Source organism: Perognathus longimembris, chromosome 20, assembly GCF_023159225.1.
Source record: "Perognathus longimembris pacificus isolate PPM17 chromosome 20, ASM2315922v1, whole genome shotgun sequence".
NCBI lineage: Eukaryota > Metazoa > Chordata > Mammalia > Rodentia > Heteromyidae > Perognathus > Perognathus longimembris.
In genome coordinates this window covers 28756167-28778995 of record NC_063180.1, presented here as the reverse complement: position 1 = coordinate 28778995, position 22829 = coordinate 28756167, and the positions used below count along the sequence as shown (strand labels likewise).

General features: G+C 49.6%; 1 protein-coding gene across 7 annotated transcripts in view; it reads right to left on the bottom strand.

Moving 5' to 3' along the window:
- Adamtsl3 (ADAMTS like 3) overlaps positions 1 to 22829 on the bottom strand; it is a 104962-nt gene that overhangs the window by 39827 nt on the left and 42306 nt on the right. For all 7 annotated transcript variants that reach the window (XM_048368878.1, XM_048368880.1, XM_048368876.1 and 4 more), the window contains 5 exons: positions 15897 to 16023; positions 6923 to 6997; positions 4222 to 4379; positions 1252 to 1363; positions 608 to 746 (listed from right to left, as the gene is read on the bottom strand). In XM_048368878.1, the coding sequence (XP_048224835.1) occupies positions 608 to 746; positions 1252 to 1363; positions 4222 to 4379; positions 6923 to 6997; positions 15897 to 16023 (611 nt within the window). The remainder of the gene's footprint in view (positions 1 to 607; positions 747 to 1251; positions 1364 to 4221; positions 4380 to 6922; positions 6998 to 15896; positions 16024 to 22829) is intronic.

Below are 22829 nucleotides of genomic sequence, written 5' to 3'. Positions count from 1 at the left end.
TTAATTCCCTGAAAGCTCTCTATCAATAACCACGTTCAGGAGGGTTTAATTAATAATTGTGTCCAGGGGTGTTATTAATAATCATGTTCATAATCATTAATAATCATGAATGTTGTAACAGGTGTCCCAATTCAAAGGTTAAGAGGTGAATGAAAGATAGATATTTATGGATTGGACACCATAGTGAATTAAGAGATCCTTAATACTGGATTGCAAGAATTGCCCCAAAAGTTTCATTACAAAGAGCTGGGGATCCTTTGACCCAAATGACCAGATGAGCAACTAGGTCCAGGGCCATGGTAATAAATGTTTTCAAGACCTCATTTCAACAGAAAAGGCTGGGAGTGGTAGAGGGTCTGCCATTCCAGCTATGGTGGAAAGCATAAATAGGTAGATCATGGTCTAGGCTGACCCAGGGCCAAATGTGAAATCCTATCTCAAAAATACCCAGAGCAAAGAGGACTAGAGGTACAGTCTGAGTGGGAGAGCCTACTGAGCAAACACAAAGCTCTGAGTTCAAACCCCAGTGTCATCGAAACCATAAATACACAAAGAAATGTTAAATAAACCAACAGATGACTGGAAGTGGGGCAGTCAGTGCACGGACCTTGATGGGCAGGGGTCCATGGCGCACTCCTTCAGCTTCGGCTTTGGCTTGATGTTCTCCGGGTAGTAGTGACAGTAGTGGTCAGGAACCACCCTCCTCAAACGGACATCCACGCACTCCGCAGAGTTGAGCTGGTAGCCTGGGGGCCGGGGGAGGGGGAGGGGTTCAGCGCACACCCGCCATGCGTGCAGCTCTGGCTTTCTCATCACACCCAGAAGGGAGGGATGTGACCTGCACCCCCACAGGAGCCGGTGCTGTGGCGGCAACTCCCGGATGCCCATTGCTCAAAGGCCAGAGCTCCACTGAGGGCACCCAAGGGAGCCGAGGTTCCAGAGTCTCCAGGGGAAGAAATGACTGGGGTCTGGCCGGGCCAGGAAGGATTTGTTCTACCTCTGTGGACCTGCCTCGGATGCGCCCTGCCTCATCCCAGGTATGGCAATGGAGTGGAGGACACGGAAGAACACGAGAGTGGGTTGAGCTGACCCATGTATGGCGCATGCGTGGTGTGATGTGCCATGGTGAAACCGCTTGGACATGAAAACCATCAGCACCACTGCACCCCAGGCAGCTGGGGGACGGCCACACCCAAACACCAACACCACACACACGTGATTTCTAGATACTCAGGGGGAAGCCAGCCTCACCTCCTCCACACGTCACTGTACAGGGGAAGAAGTCAGTCTGTCTCCACTGATGACTGATGGGCTGGTAAAAGAAGAACTGGACCGTGCTGTCCTTGGCCACTGTGTACCTGGTCTGAACAGAGAGAACTGTGATGACATGTTTGCACACAGAGAGAGTCATGTTTACATATTTGGACACATGGACCACGCTTCCTATACCTTCAAAATAAAATACATTTTCTCTCAGGCCAGGCAACCCCAAAAGGGGCTAGATGTGAGGGCATCTCGTTCAGACTTGCCATAAACGGGGCTCTGGAGTCATCATACCAGAAAAATCCATACCTGTGAGCAGACTCCTGTGAGTATATGTGGGTTTGTTTTTTTTTTTGGCCAGTCCTGGGCCTTGGACTCAGGGCCTGAGCACTGTCCCTGGCTTCTTCCCGCTCAAGGCTAGCACTCTGCCACCTGAGCCACAGCGCCCCTTCTGGCCGTTTTCCATATATGTGGTGCTGGGGAATCAAACCAAGAGCTTCATGTGTAGGAGGCAAGCACTCTTGCCACTAGGCCATATTCCCAGCCCTGTATGTGGATTTGTTTGTTTACTTATTTAGCATCTTTCCTTCCTGAAATATATGATTTTACTTCCCAAGCAATAGAGTATGAGACTTAATATGGGTTTGCTCATGGTATGGTACCAGTGGGATTCTTGCCTGTTTTCAGAGTAACGTCTTTAAGCAGCTCTCTGGAAAACCCTCAAGAGGAGGAAGTCACTGACCCCCACGTGTAGCGGCTCTCTCAGGCAGAGGGAAGTTTCTCCCTGTGATTCTACGTAGCAAGCCCTCTGCTCACAGTTTCCCTTTCCTTCCCTACCAACCGGAAAACTCCCAGGATATATATAACATGAAGAGGAAGAGAGAGAGAGAAAGAGAGAGAGAGAGAGAGACAGGACCGAGCCAGAATGGCAACGCACATGTGGACTTCACAAATGCACAACTACAAACAGTGACACCGCACGTGTCCTGGTGACAGGCAAGTGATAAGGAAGAAGGCAGTGTGCGTGTCGTCACCTCCGCCTTGCTATTCCACAAGGGATTCGTATCTCAAACACCACGCCACACAGCAATCAATACCCACAATGTGTTTTTGCTTTCCTCTCCTCTGTCTCTGTTTCTTTGGAAACAGTACAGCCGGTTTATTAACAATCTTTCAAAAATTCCTTTAAAAATTAAGCTATATTATATATATATACTATTTTATATATGGAAAATATATATTTGTGTATATTATATATATACACACAAAGTACAACATTCACACACACACACACACACACCAAGTACAATCACTCAAAGTACAACCAATGCTGCCTGTGTGATGGATCAAAGAGGGATGAAGGGAAGCCAAAACAGAGCCCAGGAAACAGCCAACCCATAAGCAGGACTGACAACAGCTGACGGCAAGCTTGCAAGGTGAGGGAGGCCCTGGGGAATGGAATGGACCAGGGCAAACTAGAAGAGGAGGAGTCTTGATCAGGCTGCCCAGCCAGAGTTGGCCGCTGCTATGGTGAAGCAAGTACAAGCTGGTTGTCTGATTTTAAAGAGAAGCAAGGGGAGAAGGGGGATGCTTTTATGTAGAAAAAAAAAATCTCTTGCTTTTTCGGTGTGGACCATTCAAAATCCACAGTTTCAACCACAAAACAGAACTGTGCAGGCCAAGCCTTGAGTGGTCACAATGCGGGTGCAGATCTGAGGATCCTGCAGACCTGAGGAATTGGGATCGGGCAGGAGTTTTCCTGTCTCCATGGTGATGCCTGGGGGTGGAGGTGCAGGTAGGGGTGGGGGTGGGGGGAGGGGGGAAGCCTTCCGATTATCAGCAGAGCACAGGCCGTTATCTGATGGTTCTGGGTTACCCTAGAGGAAGTTATCAGGGCAACTGTCTTTCTTCTGTCTGCATTCTAGGATGAGTTTTGTGAAAAGAAAAATGGTAAAAAAAAAAAAAAAAAAAAAAAAACACCCACAAAGCTGCTATTTTGTTTGCTTCTTGGGCATTTTCAAAATGACCAGAAGAGTTTCAAGCTGTGGGACCTAGAAGAGAGATGGTCCAATCGACTCGATGCCCAGGCTCTTGACCACCACAGGACACAACCCAGGGAAGGAAACTGACTGAGAACAGGCTACTGCAAGAGGACAGCTAAAGGGTGGTAGGGAGCACCTGGCGAGGGTAAGGCATGAGTCTGCGTCCCCTCCATCCTGGGCTCTTCCTGGCAAGGCACAAATGGCTGAAGGACAGCAGAAGGACAACCAGGCCACTGCCAACTTCAGTCTGAACAGCTTATAACTATGCATCCATCTCTCGCTGTGTGAGAGAAGATTGTGACCTACACAAGACCCCCAAGACCTCCCTATTTGGGAGAAACAAATGTGATTTTTTTTTAAGGGTTAAAATATCATCGCTAGGGCTGGGGATATAGCCTAGTGGCAAGAGTGCCTGCCTCGGATACACGAGGCCCTAGGTTCGATTCCCCAGCACCACATATACAGAAAACGGCCAGAAGCGGCGCTGTGGCTCAAGTGGCGGAGTGCTAGCCTTGAGCGGGAAGAAGCCAGGGACAGTGCTCAGGCCCTGAGTCCAAGGCCCAGGACTGGCCAAAAAAATATATATATATATTATCGCTGACCTCCTGCTGAACAAACTTTTTTTGGTCAGCCATGGGGCTTGAACTCTGGGCCTGGGCATTATCCCTGAGCTCTTTAGCTCAAGGCTAGTGCTCCACCGCTTGAGCCACAGTGCCACTTCTGGCTTTCTGGTGGTTAATTGGAAATAAGAGTCTCACAGATTTTCCTGCCCTGGCTGGCTTTGAACCACGATCCTCAGATCTCAGCCTCCTTCCTGAGTAGCTAGGATTATAGGTATGAGCCACCAGCACCTGGCTTGAACAAACTTTTTAAAAACCAAGTGTGCATGGTTTATGAAGACGAATGCTTGGCCTACCTTGAAAATGAAGTCGGCCATCAGAGGACCAGCAATCTTAAAGGTCTGCCTCTCTGTGCCCTTCTGAAACTCAACTGTTGTGTTTTCTATTGTAAAGACTCCTGGGCTGCTGAAGCTGTGCTCCCCTTTGCTTCCTTGAAGAGTTTTCGATTCAATAACTGAAATTAAAACATGAAACTTTAATGAGAAAGCTATCCCAAAGGCACTTTATTTCAAAGGACATTCCATGAAGTGCTGTGTCAGCATGTTATATCAACACAATACCAAAACGTCCATGCAGTTTATATATTTTTTAAATTTTTTAGCAGCATTGGGGTTTGAGCTCAGTCTTGCACATGCTTGGCAGCTTTTCCACTTGAACCATGTCCTGATCTTTTTGTATTATTATTATTATATTTCAAGTAGGGTCTCATGATTGATTGTCTGGGCCCAACCTTGGACTGTGATCTTCCAGCCTCTGCCATCTTCTATTGCTTAGAGGCCACCATTCCTGGCTCCTAGATTGAGATGGGGGGAGGTCCTCATGAATGTTTCCTATACTGTTCTTCAACTCTGCTCTTTCCAACCTCTATAGGAGCTCATGCAGGCCCACCAGTGGTTTTGGTGACAGTACAACAGCCAGCACAGACATCGATGGTAAAAGCCACGCTTGCACCCGGTGACGTTCTAATTCTCTCTTGCAAGATCAGAACTGCTGTTAAAATCTCCCATGGAAAAACACCACATACCACCTCTACTGTGCCAGTGACTTCTCTCTCCTCTCCTTTCCTTCCTTTTCTTCCCCTAAGGGTCGTCATACTCAGTAGAGCTGGTCTGAGGTGGGGAAAAGCATGAAGGAAATACACAGTGGGGCCCTGGGGCACCTGTGCTTCTGGCCCAGTTCTTTCTCTAACAACCCCTTGGGTCCTCACTGCCTCCTTCCTGAAATGAGGCATCGGAGTCATCTCCCAGGCCCAGCCCTGCTACCAAAGGGCACATGTTCAGATTCTGTATCATTGCGTTCAGGGGTTCAGATCCCACAGGATCACATTCAGGGGTACTGCTGCCAACGCCAGCCATCTTAAACAAAGAAAGGACCCAACAAATACTCCCTGTGGCCGCTTTCATCGTCTTGAACAAAGAGCCCAACCTCGGCTCTGCTCCAGACTTAAAAATGGGAAGCAAGAGACGCATCACAGAACCGTCCGGCGCCAGGCGCCCCCTGGGCCAAGGCTGCTGGGCTTCGGCTGTTTTTATTTCCGTGGTTTTCTCTCTGCCAAGGAGTTGCTGCAGGGATCGAAGAGGCTGGATGGCCTGCACTCCGGGCAGGAGGAGATGCTTCTGATGATCACTGACAGGCAGGCAGGGAGCTTTTCTGGAAAAACTCAAAAGCTAGCCACGAGCTCTCAATCTGGAGGAGTCATTAGCAAGCAAAGAATAATGCGGACAACTTCAGGCACAAAAACCCCAACCACTTTGGCCCTGGGCTGTGGACCACAGTAGATTTTTTTGGAAAGTATAAGATTAAATTCATTTCCTTGTTCCAATGAAGACATAAAACTGAGCATCACAAAGTGAGTTGTCAGGAAAAACAAGATGGGGAAATCAGGAAGCAAGCAAGCCCTACCGTGGGTGAACTTAGGTCTCTAAAGAAGAAAGAGCAACAAGATGTACACAAATGGAAAGAGAGAAAGAGCAAAAAGACAACAAAAATGAAACTGGTAAGTGACTTTTGTAAGCCAGGATGAGCCCATCAATGAAGGGCAAAACCTCACATTTTTAGGCTGAGATCTGGTCTGAAGGCAAGACTCTATCTCAAAAATAACCAGTGCAAAAAAGGGCTTGGAAGAATGGCTCGAGTGGTAGAGGGCCTGCTCTTAATTTCCACTCCCCCGTGCCTTGCCATTCTCACAGGTGACACATTTGTTTCCCTTTAGTGTGCATGCCTCTCTAGATAAATGCTACAGAAGGAGTTTGTGGATTTTCCGTCAATAATGCAAGTGGTATTTGACTTAAGTATTCGTTCATCTCTATGACTTCCATGTCTCTCCTGTAGCCTCTGGCGGTGGTGACGCAGAATTCATGGCTCTCAAACTCCTTAGTTCCCAGAGCGCACACAGAAGCCTCCATGGCTCCAGCTGCAATCTGGTAAGGGCCCAGGAGACACCAGGGGCCTCCGTCTGCCCCACCACCACCGTGGAGGAGGAGTGCCTGGGCCTTCCTTCTTGCTGTCCAGCTGATCTCTCCTCTGCAGGCTTGCCGGGCAGCGAGGATGACAAGTAGAAACCAACAGGAGAAACTAAGACAGGAGATGCCATCTGATTTTGGCCCCCAGAAAACAATCTGCTTCAGTCCTTTTGGTTGCTTTCAGTGTCCTGGAACCTGTATCTAATTTCAGCGCCTGTCAGCCAGGCCTTGATGAGGGTCTGCAAACTTTGTACGTCCCATACTCCTGTCACCTGCAGAAGGCTCCTGAATGCCATTTAGTCACCATGTAAAAACGGGGAGCTGCATGCATAACCTGGTTTCCTGGGATCCGGCATCTTCTCCCTCACAGCACGAGACAGGGAAATTCAATGAAGAGATAACTTCCCTGTGAAGGGTCTGTTTCAGACAAATGGGCAACAAATCCCTCAGCAGTTTATCTACCAGGAACACAGGGGAAACTGGTGCTGAGAGACTTTCAAGAATTTTTTTTAAGTTAAGGTTAAATTCTGCTTACAGAGATGGGCAGGTCCTTTTACTGTGATCCTCACACTTCGGCTTCCCAAAGGGACAGCAATCACATTTTCTTCTCCTAGGGAAGAATATTAGACAGGTGTCATAAAAAAATTCATGCACAAAAGACCCCTAAAATGAGTGAGTCAAGGAAAATGGAGTGCTCTGTGGAATTTTCTCATTTCCATCTTGTGGTGAAGAAACCTTCAAGAGGCACCAATTGCGTGCAAGATGGATTGGCGCTGCTCACATAATTGTGCCATCTTTGGGCATTGCAGAGCTGTGTGGACGCACTGGAGAGTCATGTCCCCTCCCTCCTGGGTCCTTTGATGGGTCCTCCCAGGTGGCCCTCAGGGGACATTGGTCACTCTACCCGGTTCTGTTTTCTATGCTTGCTTTACAAACCCAGACATGGAGCCAGAGGCCTGGAATCTTACTCCATCCATACACGGCACCTGCAGGAGTGAAGCTCAGAGCAGAGGGTAGAACTTTGGTTTGCAGGGACTTGGGGATAGAGGAAATTGGGGCACAGGTTCTCTGGCCACTGCTTGTTTTTCAGTGTTGGGGACCAATATACTAGGCAAGCACAGAGACCCACATCCAGCCCTCATTTATGCGAGAGGGGAGTCTTGCCAGCCTGGCACCCCTTCGGATGGAGAGGCCTGGTCATGTTTGCCCTGGAGGGAGGGGGTGGGGGAGGGGTACTGGGTGGGGCAATCCCCAAGGCATTCATCATCCCTGGGCCGGTGGGAAGGCTGTGCTTAGTGCTTGGGCCTCACACGGGTGGGGCACAGCTGGAGGGCGAGGTCCCTGCTGGATTCTGTTTTTGTTGGAAATTTTATTTTTTTGCAATTCTCTTCAGAGCCTATCCTACAGCCCAGTTTTTGTCAACAGCCCCAAGAGCTTGGCAGGAAGGCACAGTGCTGGGCCTACATTCCCTGGGCCATCACTGGAGCTATGTGGTGCTGGACCAGTGAACTTCTTGGGGCCAAGTCAGGGCCATCCAATTTCCCACCACACCCCTAAGCCTTCTCCAGTGAGAAATCCAGTGGACAGGGAGGATGGCTGAAGCAGGCTCACAAGACCAGAGATTCAGGTCCAGGGTCACTCGGCTCTGTGCAGCCACGACTATGGGGAGCCCAGGACAGTGGGGAGCCATGATATGAGGATCCACAACTATGGGGAACCAAGGGCAGTGGGGAGTTCAGGGTGGTGGGGAGCCCAAGGTGGAGCTAAATGGATGCATGGAGATTGGTAGGTAGGTAGATAAATGGATAGATGATAAATGACAAGTAAGATGATGGATAAATGATAGGGGATGATAGATTGGTAGGTAGATATGGAGATAGAGATAGAGAGATAGGATGGTAGATTGCTGTGAAGGTATTTGGTTCACACATTTTTTTTGAATCATTTTGATCATCAGTGGACATATAGTATTCATCCTTGTTATTTTTTCTGCCTGAAACACTATTCATTTCGGCATTGATCTTTTTGTTTGCACATTCTTTCTCCTGTTTATTAGACCACCTGTAAGTCGTAGACAAATGGCCTCCTGGGTCCAGAGTCAGAGGTCAGGCCACAGTAGCCGCCACCTTTGGGGTTGAGGCCCTCGAGACCTCATCTCAAGGTGTAGGAGGTGATGCCATCAGGCAGGTAGGTCCTCAGCCTCTCCTCCAAGGGCACAGAACGCCACAGCCCAGGCACGCCAGGCACAGAAGAAGGCAGGTCCCCAGCCTCCCCTCCACAGGTGCAGGATGCTACAGCCCAGGCACACTGCCAGGCAGAGGAGAACAGCTTCGCTGTCCACTAAGCAGGTCTGAGGGTGGAGGCCGCCTCTGCCACAACTAAATGTGGTGGTAGTGGAGGAGTGGTGGCAACTGGCTCCCACTGGACACTCAGTTTAGAATCATTCCAGAATCATCTGAGGGAGATTTGGGGGAGAAGAGCCCCAACTTCTATCTTTGAGGATTCAATGCCCTTAACTCCTGCGGTGAGACCAACTGACCCTGCACACATTCAAACTCAAGAACCGCCGGTGCGTTCACTCACAGACTTGGATTTCATGGGTTTCCCTTGTTAGCATTTGCAATCAGTGCACTGACCTAAGATCAAGTTTTCTTCCCCACCGGCTTTCCCTCCCACACAGAAATGCTCAAATCCAGCTGTTCTGTCATATTTTCCCCATGTCTCATTTCCTGCTGCTAAGTAGCAAGATGTACAGGAAGTCAATTATTAACTAATCAGTGGGCATCGGCTGGGGCCAGGGAGGACCGTGACATGGATCACACGGCTTCTAAGTCCCAGCACCACTGCCCTGGCAGGCGCAAGTCGGGGCCACGCAGGAAGGAGGGAGGAGAGGTCTCCATGGCCCCCACTCCTCCATCCCTGCTGCGGGCTTTTCCTGACTGAAAACAATTCCATTCAGGTTTTTTTCAGGTTACTTTTCCTAACCCTTTATTTATTCTCTCCTTTGCCAAATGTACACATGTGCACATGCATGCACACGTGCACACACACACACACACAAACACACACGCACACACCATTCTCAAGACAAACGATGGCATTCAGAAAAGGGAAAAAGTTCTGGAAGCATTCTGGAATGGAAGACATGCGTTTGTTAATGCCCTCATGCCCCATAACCACTTGGCAATATTTACACTAAAAGTAGCACCGCCCGCCACCACGCGCAGAATGGGGAGGATGGCTTTGCTTGGGGTTCACTCATGACCCTATGGATGCCACAGACAGCGTAGCAAATGGAAGAGGAGAAAGTCACTCATCCAACAGCTGGAGTCTGACCCTACACCGCTTTCTGCAAACCAATGTGGGGTTGGTGCCTGAGCTAAGGAGCAAAAGTAGACGTAAAAGCAGCAAGTGGTTACTACAACCTGCACAGTCCAACGATGCTGCCACAACCCCCATAGCCCACTGCTACCACCCACCACACAACCCGTACAGCCTACCACTATAACCTGCACAGCCCACTGCTGCCCTGTGAACTACCATTACGCACAAATCCGCCTGCACTCTGGCTGACAAGTGGGAGGTGTCCTGGGCGACCCTGGGTATCCCTGAGCTCTGGAACTGCAGGGTGGCTCTTTGCCTCTGTTTGGATCATGTCACTCACCACTCCTCACCAGGTGCCAGGGACAGGGCTAGGTGTGGAGCTCTGGTTCCAATGAAGGGGCAGCGCCTTGCACGCAGTGAGAAGCCCAGGCGCCAGGGTGGTGAGGGCAGGGTGGGAGGTGAGGAGACAGTGCACAGCTCACTTGGGAGTTCTTGGGCCCCGAGGGCCATCTCTGGCAAACCTTTCCTTCTGTTACATTCCACTACACCTTTTCATTACTTTGCATTCCGTTCCATCTTTTCATTACTTTATATTACATTGCACCTCTCACTTTTGCAAAACACCCCAGGTAAGATTTAAGGACTCGTTTCTCCAATGCATGCTCAATCCCAAGGTCTATGTTAAAACATGGACTAAATTGCAGATACGCCTCAAAGATTCTCAGCACTTGTCCACACGAACACTCTTCCTCTGCGGATGAAAACACCAAGGTCCCAGTGAGCCGTGCACCCTCCCTGAGTCTGCAGGACACCCACAGCCAGCTGAGGTAACCATGACTGTCTCCAGAAGGGTGTCCATCCGTCCGTCCCTCCATCCATCCACCGACACAGCTCTAGCTGAGTTCCCAGGATGCAACCGTGCTTTTCCAGGGCTGAAGACAGAATTGCCAACCCAACCTGCACCACGCCTGCCCTTGCAAAGACGTGCAAATGGGAGAGTCCAATTAGGCAAACAAAAATTGAAGTAATTACATCTTTCAATAAAGACTCTGCAGGAACTAAACGAGAGAGAGTGAGAGAGAGCGAGAGAGAGGAAGAAGAAGAAGAAGAAGAAGAAGAAGAGGAGGAGGAGGAGGAGGAGGAGGGGGGGGAGGAGCCAATACCCAGGAGCCTGTGTGGAATAAAGCCCTGCCAGAAGAGAGGCGCTTGAGCTCAAGCATGAGCAGCACAAAACAGTCATGCGAAAGTGAGAGGAACATTGCCTCCAAGATGGGTGGGTACAAAAGGAAAGAACAGTTAGCATTCTAGAATCTTCCTGAAAGTGAGTGCGGCTGGAGCCTAGGGCCAGACAGGCAGACAGAAGCACAGGGTGTGCAACCGGGGGACCAGACACCACCCTGCTGGTGAGGAATCCAGTGTACCTGACACCTTCTTCCTAGTCCCGGAAGGGAATTAAATCTATCAATCGCTTTTGGGGAAACACACATGCGATAAGAAGGAAGCCCTGAGAATTACAGGGAGAAGGAGCCTCCAGTCCTCCCCAGCTAGGATCCTTTTTGAACCAAGGAGAGATGAGGGTGGGGTTGCAGGGTGGGGGGATCTTCACAATGTCAACTGAACAGGCCCCACCCAGCTTGGCCTTAATACCGTGGTAGCAGCAGGCTTAGACACTGGTGTGGGAGAACGGACAAACGCTGGGCTGGCTTATGCATCCTGTATGACCAGATGGAAGGGGAGGGTAAGTCTGGTCTCACAACTCTTGAGTGCCGAGGCAAGTCTCTCCACAGGCATGGCTTCCCTTCTCATGATGCCTTGTGCATTCACTTGATTTATTCATTCTGCATTGTGTGTATAAACACTGAATACCCCCATAAATGTCCGCAATTGTGACTTGCCAAAACAGCACTATCCAAGACATTAAAATTAAAGCTTTTCTTTATATTGAGGTTCACCAGGATTCTCTCATGAGGGCCCGAGCTGCCTCTTTTCCAACAGACAAAGCTTTTTCTGCAGGCGGTGAGGTTGATTCCTCTCCTCCTCTTCTCCTCGCCATCTCCTTCTCCCTCTGAACAGGAAATCAGAGTGTTGCATCTGGACTCAGGTCTGATTTTCTCATGGTGCGGGCTTTGGCTGCAGGCTCTTCCACCTTGTGTCCCTCTCATTGCATGATGGAAACCATACCTCCGTGTGCAACCTTGGCCCATCTCTCCGGCTGGGCCCTGCCAGTAGCATCTGGTGCCTGTCCTGGCTGGGGAGAGCCCCAGGGAAGGAGGGATGATGGCTTGCTTGGTAAGGCGTGGACGTGGGCGCTGCGTGGCTCCCACCGGCCCAGTGATGTGCACCCAGGGAGTCGTGGCTCCGTTTCCCACATTTCTTTCACACACAGCCTGATTATAGGGAAGTGCTTCCATATGGCCTAGGGGAAACCCCAGCCAAAACTGGCTGGGGCCCGCCAGTGTTAGAGCTTAACAGACACTATGGGACCATAATGAGGATCTAGGCTGGAGCACCATACTTTCATGCAGGCAGGAGTCTTCGCTGCCTTCTGCTTCAGCTCAGAAGTAGGCATAGAAGCAAGGAGCTCCTGCACCTCTGGGGTGAGTGTCACTCACCCCTACCCACCCCCACCACCCCCCAGTCTTGACGGAGTGTCTGGGCATCAGGTCACCGTTCGCAGACTTCATTAAAAAAAAAATCCACCATTCAAGGGGTGCTGAGCCTAGAACGTCCTAAATAGGCATTACAAGTCTGAGAACCCTCCAAAAACGAGACGGAAAAATTAGACGCTTTTAAGCACAACACACATTTTCCTGGAAAGAAATGCCTAACTCACGATAGATTCCCAGTGGATCTACAGTCCAACGCTGGAAAAAAAAAAAAGTCAGTGAGAATGGAGACACAGACAAAAAGAAGAGAGGGCACGAAGGGCTGAATAGCCAATGAGGAGCCAGGGGGCCCACAGTCCCCCATCCGCTCCCTCTCCACCTGCTCCCTCTCTACTGGCTCCAGAAAAGAGCTCCATGTAACTTCCCTGGGATTCGGCCCTGGTTCAGTGGAATTATCTTGGTCTCTCGCCTCCCTTGCACTCTGGTAAGATGAGGTCCTCCTGGAGGAGATCTCCACACTTCTCCACTCCAAAGGCAACTGTAGGTCCTGCCCTCGTGCAGAGCAGAACCACCCGTGACAGACCACTGGCCTACTTGGCCTCCAGGAAGTAACTCAAGCCACCTCTCCTGGGCTCAGTTCCTCCCTGAGCATGGCAGCCTGCAGTTCACTCTCCTGCAATGATTCCATCGTCAGCCATTCCACCCCCACCAAGGCTCCCTTAGAAAACAAACTTCAGGTGGTAAATGTCTATTTGATAATCTATTTATAAATATCCACATGGAAAGGATGGAGAATATACCCTGGTGGATAATGTAGCCAATAGAAATGCAGCCCAAGTTTTCCGAGCAGTCTCCAGGTGGCCTGCTCAGCATGGACCGACTGGCATAGGAGAAAACCACAATTACTATGGCAGGTGAATAACTCACCCTGCACACACAGCCAGGAAGCCACAAACCCAGGATTGAAATCCAGGCTGCCTGGCCCCAGCTCCTTCATTCCTATCCACTTCCCAATACCGCTTTCCCTGGTTCACCGTGTGAGTCATTCCATAACATCCCTGGGTCTTCAGTTTCCTCCTCCATAAAGTGGGTTTGCTCACGTACAACTGGAATGTAGAGGAGGCCAAGTGGAATGGTGGTCTCAAGGGAAAGGAAGGCAGAGAGACGTGGCACCCATATTATTCACAACAGAACGGATGGGGTGCAAAGTGCCTGGCTCTCACTTCCAGAGCAGCAAGAATGCGCCCAGCTCCAGGTCCAGCCATTGAGGCAAAGCTCCCCACCCCACCCCCACCCCAGGATGCTGCTCTGAGAACTCATTCGGAGGCTCCTGCTGAACAGAGCAGCTTCACATACACCCATGATGAAGAACAGTGCTCCTCAGTGGGAAGTTCTGCTCATCAATGGAGCACGAAGCATCAGGAGGGATGGTGAGGGAGAACACCAGATCCACTCTGCGCATCAATGTAGTGCTAGATGCCACAGCTAGATGCACCCCCCCCCACCTCCAGCTTATAACTGTTCTTGCTAAATAAAGATAGGACCCGGTGTTGAAAGAATGCATCCCAGCTACTCAAAAGGTAGAGATTGAGAAAATGCTGGCTCAAGCTCAGCCCAGGCAAAATGTTAACGAAGCTCCCATCTCAACCTACAAGCTTGGTGTGGTGGTTCAATCCCTGCCGTGCGGGAGGCCTAGGGAAGAGGGGGTGTGGTCCAGGTACAAGTGCAAAGCCCCGAAACAATGAAAGCAAAAAACGGGGCTAGTGTGTAGTTCAAGTGGCAGAGCATCTGAGTAGCAATCACAAGCACCACCATCACACACACACACACACACACACACACGATTCTTTCTGTATCATCTTCTAACTGATCATTGAGGATGTAGACACGGTGTCTAAATGTTTCATCGCTGAAGCCACAGAGATGACGGACCTCAAACAACACAGTGGGTCTGCATCCCCAGCTGCAGCTGCCTGTTCTGAGCATCAAAGCCTCGCTCGCTAGCTGAGTTTTCCATGATTCTCAGTAGATCACACTTCTTGCTGACCTACCATCCAGGAGCTGCCTGCCTGACGAGGTCCCCAGGAATGAACCTCCACTGACTCATGCTTTCCCATCTCCTCAGCGCCTCTGCCCGCTGCTGTTGACAAAGTCTGTCTCTTCTTCCTCAAGTCTCTGAGAGCCTGTATTCTTAGTAGCCAAGTCTGTCTCCTAATAAAGACTCAAACAGACCCTCAAGGATGGCCCACGTGCTGTCTCTCCAGCCGTGCCTCTGCAACAACGAGGTGTTGTCTTGTCCCTGCTCCTGGTGCAGGGAGGCCTGGCCTCCGCATCCCACACTCCACAGCTCACTGCTCGAGCTGGAGACTCACAGAAGCGACGTTGGCAGGCGTCACAAGCTATCTTCAAGCTATCTGCATTCTGCAGCCTGACCCTTCTTCTAGCTGAGCGTTCCTGAGGATTCCCCAGCTCCATTCCCCACTATGTTCCATGTGTTCCCAGGGACTCCTTCCACTCCTCCTGGGTTGAGTTCCAAATCCTTTCCCAAGTTGAATGCCTTGACTCCATTCTCCTCAGAAAACCATTGTTGACTTCTTTCTTTCCTATTTTTTCAATTTTTTTTTTGCTGGCCCTGGGGCTTGAACTCAGGGCCTGAGCACTGTCCCTGAGCTTCTTTGGCTCAAGGCTAGTGCTCTACCTCTGAAGCCATAGCACCATTTCCAGATTTTTCTGTTTATGTGGTACTGAGGAATTGAGCCTAGGGCTTCGTGCATGTTAGGCAAGCACTCTACCACTGAGCCACCTTCCCGGCCCTTGCTGGCTTTCCTATATTCTAAATCCTCCCTGTGGGTGGACTCGCCTGCAGTTACCATTAAGTATCACAAATACGGCTGTTTAGTCTCAGGTTAACCCTCCAACCACAAACAAAATACACCCAACTGCTGTCCAAGGGCACCAGAAAAGAACTGGGGCATTTATACTCAGGACCAAGATGCCGGTGAGAAAGCAGGTCCAGGGAGAGGGTGTCCTTACCTGTGGTGTATACCTCCTTTCCATGTGTTTCTTTCCCCAGACAAAAACAACACCAGCCCAGACGCTCATACCGGAAGCCCTGCCTCACCCTGGCCTGGCCTGATCGCCATCACCTTTCCAGTGTCTCTCCAGCTGCCCTGTCTTCCGAACCACTAGCCACACACCACAGTGGGGACAGCTCCATGGTCACCAGTGCCCCCGAGTGTGTTTTTAGAGCACCGCCTGTTCACGTGTAGATTCCCCACTCCGGGATTCACCCCACAGAGGATCCAGCCCACACAGACCGTGTGCACTTTCAAAAAAAATGGAGGGAGGGTGGGAAAATACTTTTCAATAGTGATCATGGGCATAGGCAGTGGTCAGGGAGAAAGGGTCTTGGACACAGAGGCCTTTCCTCCCCCCCACCCCACCCCACACACACTCTGGGTGGAAATCTGGCTTTTAGAAAAATGACCAGAGTGATTTCCACCCACCAGAAGAGGGATGCCAGCCCGGTAACAGCCAGAAACATCTCACCGCACCACTGAACCGGGTTCCGACACCTACGTTTCTCGGGAGACACATGGGACTTCGACTGGCCCCGAACCAGCCTGCAGGTGGAGCCATCGCCGGCGCAGACCCCGCAGTTGTCCTCCTTGGCCTTGCTCCCCAGCTGCCGGTCACAGCCCACAGCCTGTGGGGAAAGATGGCGGCAGTGACCCAGGCCTCACCCAACCTCCCTTCCTCCTCCATCTGACCTTCCCAGTGGATTTATGGGTTGGTGTGTGTGTGTGTGTGTGTGTGTGTGTGTGTGTGTGTGTGTGTGTGTGTGTTAATTGATAACGTGGTTGTATAAATCTGAATGACAGAATCTGACTCTAAAATCATTTATAGGATTCTTGCATAAGTCCTTCGAAGGCCCCTCCTCATGCTGCTGCTTTCTATTTGCATCTCACTCAGATTTTTTTCCTTCAGTGCTCAAGTTTGAACCCAGGGCCTCCCACCTGTACAACAGGTACTCCATCGCAGAGCCAGGCCTCCCAGCCCCTGATGCTATTGGCAATTTTGAGTTCAGGCTGGCCTGAACCACAAATCCCTATTTCCACTCTCTTCTGTGGCTGGAATGACAGGCATGTGCCACCATGCCCAGCTACTTCTGTGGAGATGGAGTCTTATGAACTGCTTTGTGAGGGAGCTGTGACCTGGAACTGTGACCCTCTGATCCCAGCCTCCTATGCAGCTGAGATAACAGCAGGAACTGCCATGGTGCCCGGCTCAGATATACAGACAGAGACAGACACTGAGAGACCACAGAGCAACCGATAACAGATGATGCTCCCTTCTGTACCTCCTCACGCCTATGCCTGTCCTATTCTCTTATTTCTTCCCCAGCACACGTTAGGTCCCACATTCCATAGTGTGTCCACAGACCTTGCTTCTACCTGACTTCTGTATCTGTGTGCCTCTCCATAAACATCATCCATGTTTGTCCATCTTCACCTCTACATCCTTCTACATCAGGTCTATCTATCTATAAACAATTTTAATGGGAGACATTAAGAGAAGAGACATCTCATGCAGATGTTGGCGCTGTTAGCTCTCAGTCATCTGTCACACATCTCTGTGTGTGTGCGCGTCTGCTTCCTCAGATGACAAACGAGCTGTCCTACATTTCTCTTTATGTCACAGATACATCCTCACACGTGGGTGCGCATGCGCATGCAGCTCTATGTCTATTTACCAAGTTGGCCTTTAAGAGCAAGGGGCTCCAGGGACTCCTCCCCGGCCCCCAGCCTGACTCACCACCAATCCTGCAGAACTCAGGGTGTGAATCAACCCAGACTCATCTCCTGCAGCAGCAGTGCAATGGTAAGATGCACCTCATAGAGGATCTTAGGGACTAAATGGCAGAATGTGTGAGCAATTCTTAGAGGAGTGATTGTGTCATTATCAAGGGCTTGATGGCACATTGATCTTATAATCCCTCCATGTTTCCATTCCCCTCTGTTCTGACCCCATTGTGCCCCGTGCTTGGCTTGAGGAGCAGCGGTATCAGACTCTACACCAAAGGTGCTGACGAGAGAATAAAACTGGGGAAAGTTCAAACCACATCCTTGGACTATTCTTTCCAGAACTCTGGTGTTGACAGGAGGGAAGGTGCTCTGACAGCTTGGGGTGGGGGGCGGGGGAAGGAGGTGAGCCCGGCTCTGAGGAGCTCACAGAGCAGTATGAACTAAGAGCTATTTTCAAACCCACACAGGGCTGCCACGAGGAAAGAGCCTACCTCTGAGAAATTTTCAAATGGTGAAAACTACAGGGCTAAGTGTCATTTAGTCCAGCTCGACAAAGTTGGAAAAGTCAGGAGATTTCTGGAGTGGAGGGACTTTAGAGGGAATAAAGTTACTGCATAGGAAATCCAAAGAGTTTTTTTGAGATCCTTTTATCATCATTTTACACAGACAGTAATAAATTAGTAAGAGTAAGAGTTGTTTTTTTTTAAATTGGATGTTTACCCTGTGCCTGGCTTATGGCAGGAGTGCTATGTATTGTTTCATTTATGTCTGTAACAGTGGTACAATACAGGTGAACTCCTCTGTCCCTCTTTTATGAAATAAGAATTCTCACCATTGCCAGGGCTCAGTGATAACAATGACACAGCCTGGACAATGCTCTGCACTCCACTTTGTCTCCTCCGCCATCACTCACTACTCGCAGACCGAGAGTCGAGACCCAGCAACATTGGCCGCGCCACGAGTATTTGCAAGGACATGTGGAACAACTTAGGGGTGATTGATTCTGGAAACACATTTGCATGGTTGGGATTCAACCAGTGAGTAACTGGCGTGCATGCGACTTTCTCCAAGGGGAGAGACTCTCCCACGAAATGACAGAAACGCGCTTCCCGGGCCAAGCTCCGTCCTCCCCTGTCCGGCTGCCCTAGGAGTAAGAATGGACTCGATCTGGCCCTCAGGAAGGGCGTGGGCTTCGCTTAGAAGAGTGCTCAGGGCCTTGCAAAAATCTTAGGCGATTGAAATTCCTTTCTGATTGCTTATATTTGTTTTATACTATTTTTAAGTGAAAACCCCTCCAAACCTTACAGCCAAAGGAAGCCTGCGAAAACACCACCGAAATATGGTGTTTGGAGAAGGCCTGGCTGTGCGATGGCTCACTGAGGGTGGGAGGGCAGCCTGCAGGTGAGGAATGGCTGTGTCATTGACCATCGGCAATGCCTGACACATCGGCTAGAGTGTCGGTCGGCAGGCCTTGTGACAGCTCCACGCGTCAGCGTATCTCACTGCAGTGATTGATGAACCACTCACGGATACAGACACTAATAAAGGACGCGGCCACTCACTAAGTAACCATTTTCTATAATGCTGGCTACAGAGCATAAATCAATAAGATGGGTTTCTTATCTTACAGTGCAGTTCGTGCGGCAAGCTACAAGGTAGGGGGTGGCAAGTACGTGGTAGATGCCTCTGTGGGGTGCGCGCTCAGCTACAAGCCAGCCCTGCAGTGAAGCATTCTCTCTCAGTTCCTACACCTGACTCCCCAACCAGTTTTTAAGAAAAAAAAAAAGAGTGCTTACATAAGTGCTGCTCATCCAAATTAGGAATTTTCCAGATATTATTAAATTTAATCCTTCAGAACGAAGTCATTTTTGAATCAACTTCCGTTGGAGATATCTGAAAACTGGGTTCTACCACAGAGCAACAGCAGCATCTCTGGCTTAAGTCAGAGCATGAAGAGTCATGAGGCTGTCTTCAGGTCTTCAGCATTGGCCCTCAGCGCCCCCCCCCCTCCCGGGGGGGGATGGACTACACATTCTCAGTCCTGTTACAGGCACCTGTAGTCATCCACAATGTCCTCGACCAGGGAAGGGGGCGCCCACAGGACCGGTGCCACTTCTGTAGCCGTAGTAAGAGTCCTCGCCGTGGTTCGTTACCATGTAAGAAATGTGTGCAGAAAAAAATATAGCAAAAACCACAACGACTCCCACAATGAAGACCTGACCGGGCCATGTAGCTCAGGGAAGTCAGTTTCCAGAGGGAAACCCAGGCTGTGGGACACACGTAGGTAGCCACATACAGGTAAAGCAGGGCTGGTAACGAAAAGGCAATTTTAATAAAGGGGAAGTTTCACATTAAAATCGGTCTCTCCTCTGGGTCTGCCCTGGCTGCTATGATGGTCCTGGGAACGGGGCTTCAGTGATTGCATATTCCCCTCCTCTCTGCCCTGGGCAACACCTGTCCTTGTTCACTGCCTACATGGCTACTATTTCGAGAAAGCTCAAGCTTCAGAGTCATCATCACGCTGTCCGAAAACGCTGAGAGTTGTTGGGAGTCAGAGTGAACTTGGAAGGGAGGGATAATTGGATACAAGCGGGAAGAACTCCTGTGTAAATCTGCCCAATTGCTAAAGAAACACCAGAGGAAAAAGAAGCTGAGTCTCCAAGGCGATCATCGTTTGTGATTTCCCTCCTTCCTCATGTCTCCTCTCTGTGATGAGTAAAGCTCCTGTTGTTGCCATGGTAACTACCTCTGGCCTGGTGTTTTCCCAAGCATCACCCATCCAGAACAGGTTCCCTGCATGTCATACTCGCTCTGGCTCACTCTGCCTTGTCCCTCTACTCTCCCAACTCAATCTTTCTGAAAGACAAGTTTACACTGGCCGCCCCTGTTCATACAATGCAGCTTCACTGGCTCCTCTGCGGGTGTAGCAGATTGAACATACCTGCCTGGGCTGTGTGCGCCATCTGATTTAGAAGCAGAATCTCTGCTAACAGAATCAGGTAGAACCTGGGAGTAAATCAACCTGGATGTACAGTGGGCCCAAGACCCAGGAACAGGTGTTCCTGTAAAAGGGAAGCCCTAGAAATAGCCAGGAGAAGGCAGGAAGAAGGTGAGGCAGGAATTTACAGAGCACCCCCTCAAAGAAAGACTTAGGATCAGTCTAGTGTACTACACACACACACACACACACACACACACACACACACACACACACACGTTGTATAAAAAAAAAACTACCAAACTGTGACAAAAGAAATAAAAGAATTCAGAAAGTGCAGATGGCATCCACATTTGTAGGCAGGAGGTCTCAGCAATGTCAGGACATCCCTTCTTCCCAATGTGATCTTAACGTGTTGTTCTCTGGATCATCATGACCTCATGCTACAGTGTCTAAGGAGGAGCAAAAAACATCTCAGAATAACTCACACAGCATTAAAGTTGGGGACCAACAGTGCACAACTTGAGGACTCAGAACAAAACTACACTCATCAGAGCAGTAGTGCCATGTGCATGAGATTACAAACAGCAATCGATGATCTGGAAGATAAAGCCTGGAAACAGATCCACAGCAAGAGCCAAGTGATTTTTTTTTCCCCTCATGGTGGTACTGGGGTTGAACTCAGGACCTTGTGCTTGCTAGGCAGGTACTCTACCACTTGAACCACCCTGCCAACCCTTTTGTGTTGGTTATTTTATTGTTGTTGTTGTTTTGGTCAGTCATGGAGCTTGAATTCAGGGCCTGGGCACTGTCCCTGAGCTCTTTTGCTCAAAGTTAGCATACTACCCCTTTGAGCCACAGCTCTACTTCCAGTTTTTGAGTGGTTAACTGGAGATGAGAGTCCCATGGGCTTTCCTGCCTGGGCTGGCTTCAAACCACAGCCCTCAGATCTCAGCCTCCTGAGTAGCTAGGATTATAGGCATGAGCCACCTTCACCCAGCTGTATTATTTCTTATTGAGTTTAAGTAACTACATATATTTCACATTTTAACCCTCACAATGATGAAAATCATTAGTCTACTCTATAAAGATTATAAATTTTATGAACTTTAACAAAAAAACTACTTCTTCCAGATAGGGTGATATGCAGATCTCTTTCCTTTTGTTTAGTATCATCTGTTCCCTCTTTCTCTCAGGGTCTTGCTGTAGCCTGGACTGTGGTCCTCCTGTTTGTGTGTCCCTGCATCACTAGGGTGGCAAGCACAGGACATCATACCCAGTCATCTGTGGAGACAGAGTCTCACAAACATTGCTTGCCTGGTCTGGCCTTGAACTGAAATTCCCCATGAAGAAAGGGCTGTAGGCTTGAGCCACTAGGTCCAGCTCAAAGGATTTTTATTTTTAGAAGAAGAAAAAAACATAAAGGCAAAGGAAAGTTAGTGGAAAAAAGGTAAGACAGCCTTTTCAACAAATGGTACCAAAACAACTGGATATCCACATACCAAAAAAGTCCATATTACCTACTAAAGGGAGTTACATCCTTAACAAAATTACCTCAAATCCATCACAGATCTAATTGTAAAATATGAAATGATACAACTTCCAAAAGTTAACAAAAGAAAAAGAGAAAAATCTAGACGTCCTACGGATGCCACACAATACCAAAGGCAAAATTCCCAGAGACAATACTTGATGAGATAAACATCTACAGAAAAATTGGAAACTTCTCTCTGAACTTATAACAAGGGCTCACAGCAGAGTCTCCTTAGTCCCACAGGAGACACTAAACATGGGCTTTGGAGGCATGCTGGAAGAGCTGCTTTGGGGACTCTTGGGGATGGACTAAATGCATTTTATATTAGGGGCTGGACACGAGGCTTTGGGGAGAAGAGTCAGGATGTTATGGCTAGGACCTGAAGCACCACACAAAGTTCATGCAAAGGTTTTGAGCACCCCAGCTGCTGGTGCAATTGGGAGGTGAAGATCATAAAGAGACTCACCTCATCCAGCAATGGATCCAATCCACCGATGGACAGATGGATCCATTGATGGGAGGATCAATCCACTGATAGACAGATCGGTCCACGGATGGACAGAGGGGTCCACTGAGGAATTCACAGTTCAATGGTCCATGGTGGCAAGACTCTGAGGAGTAATCTTTCTCCCCAGACCTTCCTTTCTCTCCATCTCTCTGCCTCCTGGACCTCCGTGAGGTGAGAAACTGTGCTTTGACGTTCTGTTTCCCATCTCACCTGGCTTAAGGAACAAGATCAAAGCTGGCCCTGAGCATGCTGAACCTGCGGCTCAGCCCAGGACGCAGCAGCTGCTTAGGTTTTTCACTTCGTGCTGTTACTTTTGGGCGTGGCAGAGTATCTGGAATACTGGACATTTGTTGTTTTAAATGTATTTTTCAGAGACCAAAGAATGACCATGGGATCCCATCAGGGTATTCCAAATCTTCACATGTAGTCCAACCATCACGGCCAAGCCTCAGCTACCTCAGAGCTGACTCTGAGAATGTGCAGAAAAACACATCCGCCAGCACTCTTCACTCCCCAAGGCAAGGCTACCCTTCCAGAGCAGCATCTCACAAAAGCCAGCCCCGAAAGCTGCTCCATCCATGTCTCCCGAGGACTTGCTAGAAATGCAGATTCTCAGGCCTCACCCCAGACCTCTGGAGTCACAGACTCTGGAAGTGGGAGGCATCCTGTGATATCAGAAGCCCCTTAAGAGACACTGAGGCAGGCTCGGGTGGAGACCACCCAGTGG